Source organism: Marmota monax, unplaced genomic scaffold (genome assembly GCF_021218885.2).
Source record: "Marmota monax isolate L192 unplaced genomic scaffold, Marmota_monax_Labrador192_F-V1.1 WCK01_AAM20220418_F8-fsc00166, whole genome shotgun sequence".
Taxonomy (NCBI): domain Eukaryota; kingdom Metazoa; phylum Chordata; class Mammalia; order Rodentia; family Sciuridae; genus Marmota; species Marmota monax.
The window spans coordinates 1,597,874-1,607,500 of NW_026693344.1; the positions used below are offsets into that span (position 1 = coordinate 1,597,874).

The following is a 9,627-nucleotide window of genomic DNA, read 5'->3' on the forward strand; positions in this document are numbered from 1 at the left end:
TATATATATATATATATAAAGATTGCTGGCAGAATTCTTCAGACTTGTTTCTTCATCAGAGAGCAGTGCTCCACCTGATCCCAGCTGTTATCTACAAAATCTAAGTCCATGAGTCTTATTTTTCTTATCCCTCTTAGCCCCTTGCTGGATCCTGCTAGATTGGCCCCACTGGTGGCGGCAACAGTTTCTTTATATGTTCATCTATTGAAGGGCATCTAGGGTGGCTCCACAGTTTAGCTATTGTGAATTGAGCAACTATAAACATTGATGTGCCTGCAATCACTATAGTATGCTGATTTTAAGCCTTTTGGGTATAGACCAAGGAGTGGGATAGCTGGGTCAAATGGTGGTTCCACTCCAAGTTTTCTAAGGAATCTCCATACTGCTTTCCAGCGTGGTTGCACCAATTTGCAGTGCCACCAGCAATGTATGAGTGTACATTTTCCCCCACATCCTCGCCAACACTTATTGTTGCTTGTTTTCTTGATAACTGACATTCTGACTGGAGTGAGATGAAATTTTAGAGTAGTTTTGTTTTGATTTACATTTCTCTAATTACTAGAGATTTTGAACATTTTATCATATATTTGTTGATCGACTGTATATCTTCTGAGAAATGTCCAGTTCCTTGGCCTACTTTATTGATTGGGTTATTTGTTTTCTTATTTTGGTTTTGTTGTTGTTTTGTTGTTGTTTTGTTTTATTGTGTGTGTGTGTGTGTGTGTGTTAAGTTTTTTGAGCTCCTTATATATCCTGGAAATTAGTGCTCTGTCTGATATGTGTGTAGTAAAGATGTTCTCCCACTCAGTAGGCTCTCTCTTCACATTATTGAATATTTCCTTTGCTGAGAAGTTTCTTACTTTGAATTCATCCCATTTATTGATTCTTGATTTTATTTCTTGTGATTCAGGAGTCTGGTTAAGGAAGTCAGGACCTAATTTAACATGATGAAGATTTGAGCCTACTTTTTCTTCTATTAGGTGCAGAGTCTCTGGTCTAATTCTTAGGTCTTTTTTCCACTTTGAGTTGAGTTTTGTGCATGGTGAGAGATAGCAGTTTAATTTAATTTTGCTGCAGATGGATTTCCAGTTTTTCCAGCAACATTTGTTGAAGAAGCTATCTTTTCTTCAATATATGTTTTTAGCAACTTTGTCTAGTATGAGATAACTGTATTTATGTAGGTTTGTCTCTGTGTCTTCTATACTGTAGTATAGTTTAAGGTCTGGTAAGCATACAACTTTAGCTCTTCTACCACTGGTACCTAAACATGTCTGGCATTTTAAGCACTCAATAAATGCTTACTGAATGAAAGGATGTACATATGTATATATAATGCAGTTACTAAGTACTTCAGGATTTCAATGAATATATATATATATATATATATATATATATATATAAAATGGATCAAGGAAAAATCATGATGGAAATGAAATTTTTAAAAGTTATATGGTGCCACAACATAAAACTGATGGTGACAGTCTACAATATGTAAAATGATGTCATTATTTGCAATGGTTAATTTGATGTGTCAACTTGACTGGGTTATGGAGTGCCCAGATATTTGGTGGGTATTTCTGTGAGTGGTTTTTGTTCTTTCTTTGTTTGTTTTTGTTTTCTGTGAGTGTTTTCAAGTATCAGGTTTAAATTCGGAGTAAAGCAGATTGTCCTCCCTAATGTGGGTGAGCCTCATTTCATCGGCTGAAGGGCTAAATAGGACAAAAATCTTCACCCCTCCCCAGGTAAAAGAGAATTCTTCTTGCCTGATAGCCTTGGAACTAGGTCATAGACTTTTTGTTTTTTCCCTGCCTTCGGCCTAGAACTGAAGCACTGGCTTGAGTCTTAAGCCTGCCAGTCTTCAAACTGGAACTATACCATTAGTTCTTCTATTGTCTTGCTTGCTGATTTACCCATCTAATCTTGGGACTTTCCAGCCTCCATAATCATGTGAGCCAATTTCATATAATAAATCTCTCTCTCTCTTTCAGTATATATGTGTACACACACACACACACAGAGTCATCCCTCTATATCTGCTTAGGATTGGTTCCATGACCAAGTCAACACAGTCTACAGATGCTCAAGTGTCTTATATAAAAAGGCATAGTACTTGCATATTACCTGTTCACATACTTCTGAATACTTTAAATCATCTATAGATTCTTATAATACCAAATACATTGTAAACATTATGTTAATACTTGTTATATTGTTTAGGGAATAATGTCAAGGAAAAAAGTCTGTGCATGTTCTGTACAGATGCAACCCTCCTGGGTCTAACTACATAGTGCATGGGTAAAACACAACATGAACAATGCTCAGTTACTGCTAGAGAGAGAATAAGGATCTATGAAATGACAGGAGGCTATAACAGGATATGACTGACTACACATCACTTAATTCTCATGGATTCGACATAGTATTTAGTGTGTAGCAAACTCTAGCTTTGCCTTTGGAACTTTCTGCAGTTTTTTTCAGTATTTTTGATCTGACGTTGGTTGAATTCATGAATACAGAATCTATTCTACAGATATGGAGATCCAACAGCATATCCTATTAGTTCCATTTTTCTGGAAAAGTTTGAATAATAAACCACCACAGTCTGAGTCTTGGATAGAAAAATGGACTAACACAGAATGGTATTTATTATTTTCTGCTGTTGCATATCCAATGTCACTGACCTCTCATGCACACTACTTATTCACATACTTCTGAATACTTCAAGTCATCTCTAGATACTTACAATGCCAAATATATTGTAAATATTGTGTAAATACTTGTTATATTGTTCAGGGATTTTTAGGGTTTTCAATAAGTAATGATGAAGAAAAACAAATTCTCAGCTTATACCTTTCCTTAGTGACCCTGAATTGGATAATTAACTGAATTATGATATGTCAAGAAAGCTTATTTTGTTTAGGAAAACAAATCATTTATTTTCCAAGGAAAGTTCTATTTTCTTTTTTAAAAACCCATTTTCAAAACCACTAATAAAGTGTGTAAGGAACAAATGAAAATTCTAATAGAAAATGGGCAAAGATTAGGCATAGAACATTTACAGAAAAAGATATGGTTGACAAAACAAAAGGTGAATATACTCACATAACTAAGGAAATAACAAGTCAAAACTACAAAGAGATACCATTTTTAAGCCTATAATGTTGGCAAAATTAAATTTTCCATTATACCCAGATATGGGGAAAACAGACATTCTCATTCACTGTTGAGGAGATATTCCTTAAGAAGAATATGTAGTACAACTTAAATTTAAAATGAAAACAGTGCTTGACATAGCTGTTTTGTTAAAATTTGAAACTTGTTTCTCTAAACAAAATAAGGTTTTTTTGACAAATAATAATTCAGCTAATTACCCAATTTAAGATCACGAAGGAAAAGTACAGGCTGAAAATTTGTTTTGCTTCCTAAACTATTTCTACAATAATTAGTATTTTGGTCTCCTTCATCATATATTATTGCAAATATGCTTTCAAAACTATATCAAGGTTAGACATACACCAATGTTTGTAAAACCAAAAACCAAAACAATCTCCCACCTGAAAACAGCCTAATTATTTAACAGAAGTTAATTGTTAAATAAATTATGGGAGATATGTACCATATAATATGGATATTCATTAAAGAAAACACAGCACATTGAATTTGCTAAAATGAAAAGAGACCATAGTATGAACCAAACAAGGTACAAAATAGTTTATGTAAAATAACTCCTTTTGTGTGTGTGTGTGTGTGTATTTTTTTTAAATAAACAAATATAAACATATACTAACTCTAAATAACCATAGTCATACAGCTCAATAGATTGAAAGCACAAACATTTGTCTGAAAATATACACTGAAAACTGTCACCAGTGATTACTTTGGGACAAGAAAGACTAGCTGAGTGGTAAATATAAGAGTATATACTTTTTATAATTTTATGAATGGTATCAACATTTAATTGTACATATAGCTTTTATTTTAAAATGCTAATTCTAAAAGAAAGCAGAGAAGATCAAATTCCTACCTGATTCTTTCAAGTAATGCTTAATAATTGAAGAAATTCCTTGAGGTGCCACAAAGTTACAGTCTCCTTCTTTTATCATCATTCCTTCAATAGGAGAGGTCAGAGGCTTCAAAATGCCATGGGCTAATAATTCATCATAAAAACTGAAATAAATCAATATATATATATACAATGTAAGTACCTACTATGATTAACTCTGCAATACCATATTCTCTGTCAGGAATTTTTAGAGATTATATTTACAAATTATAACTAGGAATCTTCACTGTATATTTTGTATTAGGTAAAACTTTCAATTCAGGGGAAGAACAGAAATGTTCTGAGAATTCATTGAGCTTTTGCTGACATTATTCAAAGCCTATTTCTCCACGTAACTCAGAATTAGTCAATGAAAATAAATAGCAAAGTACTTAGCATATCAATGTTAAATTTTGATAAGATTGACTTCCATCACAGATATTTTCCCTCTTCCTCAACACTAACAACAGTTATTATTATTATTTAGCCCTTTATTTGTTCTAAATATAATCTCACCTAATCTTCACAATAACCCTGTGAGGGCGGTGTTTTGCAGTTTCCTACTTTACTCAAGTGAACATGTTATAGCTAATTTCATTAACAATGATATATCATAATCATTTCTACAAGTGGCATTTTTAAAGTACATTAAAAATAAATGATTTGTGTCCTTTTATAGCATACAACTGCTAAAACTGATTCCACCACTTGCAAGGAACTTACGTTTGGTGTTTTTTGGCATAATGAGGAGTGCAGGTGATATATTGAGCACCCAAATCAGCTGTGCACTGTGAATTATGAGGACTGCTGGCAGTAGTCATTCTTCCCCCTTGAATTAATCCACAGGAAAATGTCAGTACATTAGAATGAGCTTTTTGAAGTAATGCAATTCATCCCAGATTACCCCAAATAAATTTCTTTACAAATGTGTTTTTAAAAATTATTCTTAAGCTCTATTGAAATATAGAAGATAATTAGAAATTATTTTGAAAATTTATACTCCAATAGAATAGAAAATATCAATGACACCTTCAAACTTCTAGAGACATATGAGTTGCCCAAACTGAATCAGAAGGACATACACAATTTAAACAGATCAATTTCAAGCAATGAAATAGATGCCATCAAAAGCCTACTAACAAGGAAAAGCCCAGGACCAGATGGATTCTCAGCTGAGTCTACCAGAACAAAGAAGAATTAATATCAATACTCTTCAAATTATTCCATGAAATAGAAAAGAAAGGAACCCTTCCAAACACATTCTATGAGGCTAGTGTCACCCTGATACCTAAGCCAGACAAAGACACATCAAGGAAAGAAAACTTCAGACCAATAGCCCTTATGAACATAGATGCAAAAATTCTCAATAAAATTTTGGCAAGTCCCATAAAAACATATTTAAAAGATAGTGAACAATGATCAAGTGGGGTTCATTCCAAAGATGCAAGGTTGGCTTAACAAATGTAATTCATCGTATCAATAGACTTAAAATCATATGATCATCTCAACAGATGCAGAAAGAGCATTTGATAAAACAACAGTTATTATTATTTAGCCCTTTATTTGCTCTACATATAATCCCACCTAATCTTCACAACAACCCTGTGAAAAACTAAGGATAGGAGGAATATACCTCAACATTGTAAGAGCTATCTATGTTAAGCCCAAGGCCAATATCATTCTAAATAGAGAAAAACTGGAAGAATTCCCTCTAAAAACTGGAACAAAACAGGAATGCCCTCTTTCACCAGTTCTATTCAACATAGTCCTGGAAACTCTAGCCAGAGAAATTAGACAGAAAAAAGAAATGAAAGGGATATGAATAGGAAAAGAAAAACTCAAACTATCACTGTTTGCTGATGACATGATTCTATACTTACAGGATCCAAAAAATTGTACCAGTAAAACTTCTGGAATTAATAAATGAATTCAGCAAAGTAGCAGGATATAAAATCAATACCCATAAATCAAATGCATTTCTATTCATCAGTGATGAACCCTCTGAAAGAGAAGTTAGAAAAACTACCCCATTCACAATAACCTAAAAAAATACTTGGGAATTAATCTAATAAAAGAGGTGAAAGACTTATACAATGAAAACTACAGAACACTAAAGAAAGAAATTGAAGAAGACAGAAGCTTAGAAGGTGGAAAGATCTCACATGTTCTTGATGCAATTCCAATTAAAATTCCAATGACATTCCTCATAGAAATAGAAAAAGCAATCATGAAATTCATTTGAAAAAATAAAAGACCAAGAATAGCCAAAACAATCCTTAGAAAGAAGAGTGAAGCAAGAGACATCACAATACCAGACCTTAAACTATACTACAGAACTATAGTAATAAAAATGGCATGGTACTGGCACCAAAATAGACATGTAGACCAATAGTACAGAACAGAGGACACAAAGACAAACCCACAAAAATACAGTTATCTCATACTAGACAAAGTCGCCAAAAACATATATTGAAGAAAAGATAGCTTCTTCAACAAATGTTGCTGGAAAAACTGGAAATCCATCTGCAGCAAAATTAAATTAAACTGCTATCTCTCACCATGCACAAAACTCAACTCAAAGTGGAAAAAGACCTAGGAATTAGACCAGAGACTCTGCGCCTAAATAGAAGAAAAAGTAGGCTCAAATCTTCATCATGTTGGATTAGGTCCTGACTTCCTTAACCAGACTCCTAAATCACAAGAAATAAAATCAACAATCAATAAATGGGATGAATTCAAAGTAAGAAACTTCTCAGCAAAGGAAATATTCAATAATGTGAAGAGAGAGCCTACAGAGTAGGAGAATATCTTTATTACACACACATCAGATAGAGCACTAATTTCCAGGATATATAAGGAGCTCAAAAAACTTCACACACACACACACACACACACACACACACACCCCAAAACAAACAAAGAAACAAACAAACAAACAAAAAAAACACCCAAATAACCCAATCAATAAAGTGGGCCAAGGAACTGGACACTTCTCAGAAGAAGATATACAATCAAACAACAAATATATGATAAAATGTTCAACATTTCTAGTAATTAGAGAAATGTAAATCAAAACAAAACTACTCTAAAATTTCATCTCACTCCAGTCAGAATGTCAATTATCAAGAACACAAGCAAAAATAAGTGTTGACGAGGATATGGGGGAAAATGTACACTCATACATTGCTGGTGGCACTGCAAATTGGGGCAACCACTCTGGAAAGCAGTATGGAGATTCCTTAGAAAACTTGGAGTGGAACCACCATTTGACCCAGCTATCCCACTCCGTGGTCTATACCCAAAAGGCTTAAAATCAGCATACTACAGTGATGCAGGCACATCAATGTTTATAGTAGCTCCATTCACAATAGCTAAATTGTGGAACCATTCTAAATGTCCTTCAATAGGTGAATGGATAAAGAAACTGTGTGCATTTACACAATGGAATATTACTCAACATTAAAAGAGAATAAAATTATGGCATTTGCAGGTAAATGGAGTTGGAGAATATAATGCTAAACAAAGTAAATCCATCCCCCCAAAAAACAAAAGCCACATGTTTTCTCTGATAAGTGGATGCTGATCCATAATGGAGTGCAGGGCATGGGAAGAATGGAAGAACTTCGGATAGGGCAAAGGGGAAGAAACGAAAGCGAGGGGAAATGAGGGTAGGAAAGTTGGTGAAATGAGACGGGACATCATTGCACTAGGTACATGTATGATTGCACCAGAGGTGTGACTACACGTGTACAACCAACAAATGAAAAGTTGTGCTCCATTTGTGTACAATGAATTGAAATGCATTCTGCTGTCATGCATAACTAATTAGAACAATTTTTTAAATTAAGTAATAAAGCCATTGACTGCAAAACAAAATTATTTTTAAGTTGAAATCTTTGTCACCTAACATTATCATAAGGAAGTCAACAGATAATTTGGTCATTAAGAGATTTTTTTTTTTTTTAAGTAGGGAGGAGTAAGGAAAGGAGTTGAGTACCTGTAGCAGTGTCTCCCACTTCCTAGTGCATAGTTAACTTGAATAAAAGGAATGAATGGAGGTTTGGGATGGATAAATAAAATGACTGATGAAAAGCCAGAATGGCAGAATCAGCGGGGCCGTTTCTTTCACACTGTCAAGAGTCCAGAGAATGACAGCATTTTGAAAACTAGGTTTTTGAAAGGCGGGGTCAATGGGCAGCCGCTTAGGGAAGCTGAGAATCCGGGGAAAGCTGCAATGGCAAGCAGGTAAAGGCAAAAGTCCATTTATTAGAAACAGGGTAAGCTCCCGCTTTGTGAACTCCTCGAGGGCGCCTCCCAGGCACCCCCGCAGGCCTAGCTGGGTAGCATAAGCAGAACCTGGCTGGGGAATGACAGCCCCTTCCCGGTCAGGCCCGCTCCCGAACAGCGGAAGTGTCCCGTCACGTGACATGGCGCCCACTGCGCATGAGCTGCCACCAGCAGTGCTGGAGCTGAGAGCTCACACCTTTCCCAGGTTTGGGGCCGACAGGCAACCCACCTGAGTCCCCAGCCTTGTCCCACACAGCGAGGTACAGAGGACCGGAAACAACCTTCCTCAGGAGCGCTGCGCACAAGCTTCCGGTCAGCCCGGCGCCCACGATCAGCACGCGCGCCATGGAGGACTGCGCTGTGAGCATTAGCGGCCGACTCCGCGTCAGCTTTCTGCCCGCCTGGGCTCCTTAGGTCGCCGGCCTGTGACGGGGCAGTCCCACCGCCCGGCCTGCAGGGGGCGGAGAAGATGTGGCGGGAGCGAGAAGCGAGTCGGCCCTGGAGGAGGCAAACTGGAGCCCGCGGAGAACCCGGGTTTTCCACGCACTGAGCCGCCTTGCAACCACAGCCGCTTCCCCTTAGTCCAGAAAAGCCTGGAAACTGTGTGGGTTACAGCGTGAGAACCCGTCTCGCCACAGGGCTGGTGTGGACTACAGCGGAAAACCTGCATAGCCTTGCCAAAGGGTGTCCGATTACCTATTGCGGTCTTTGCTGCTTTCCTATTCTAGATCAAAAGCAAAGAGAGGGAACACACCGGCTGTGGCAGGACAAGCTTTCTTCTGAGGCTGTATAGCCACTATTCATATAGAAAAGGATTTGTAGTCAGGGAGAGATTTCACTTTAACCCCGAGGCGTTGTGCAAGTTACATAACCTTCCTGACCTGAATATCTGCATCTGTGAAATGCGGTAGTGGTATATCCCTTCCAAAATTAAGTAGATTAAAGACGTTTGCTCCACTAGACAATTGTGGATCCCTCCTCTCTTAATATTGAGTTGTGACAGAACACATTCCATTAGCTCCAAGGGATGCAAGAATGATTAAGAAAAGGATTCGTGCCATTCATTATCTCTCCTCCCCTCCAGACATTGTCCTGTAAATTCTCAAAGAAACAGCAAAAAAGGAATGAGAAATCTGAACTGTTAAAGAAGGAATTTGCAGGTAAATTATTACCTTAGGAAAAGCTATTAAAACAGAATGACAGAACTAAATGTTAACAATGGTAACCAATTTTGAGTGAAAATATTTAAAATTTAGAGTTTCATTTAATGTCCACGTCAGGAAAAAAAAACTGTGCCT

At 36.5% G+C, this 9,627-nt stretch overlaps 1 protein-coding gene across 4 annotated transcripts in view; it reads right to left on the bottom strand.

Annotated features, from left to right (window-relative positions):
* Positions 1 to 8,838, bottom strand: part of Rnls (renalase, FAD dependent amine oxidase) — a 344,079-nt gene extending 335,241 nt beyond the window's left edge. For 2 of the 4 annotated variants that reach the window (XR_009228013.1, XM_046456796.2), the window contains exons 1-3: positions 8,559 to 8,836; positions 4,766 to 4,871; positions 4,025 to 4,167 (exon numbers count right to left, since the gene is read on the bottom strand). Coding sequence is in view for 3 of the 4 variants with exons in the window: in XM_046456796.2 (XP_046312752.1) it covers positions 4,025 to 4,167; positions 4,766 to 4,871; positions 8,559 to 8,697 (388 nt within the window). In the remaining variant the exon portion in view is untranslated. Of the gene's footprint in view, positions 1 to 4,024; positions 4,168 to 4,765; positions 4,872 to 8,039; positions 8,411 to 8,558 lie in introns of those variants that run through there. The other 2 variants (XM_046456795.2, XM_046456797.2) reach the window with 2 other exon arrangements.
* Positions 8,839 to 9,627: the final 789 nt, after the last annotated feature.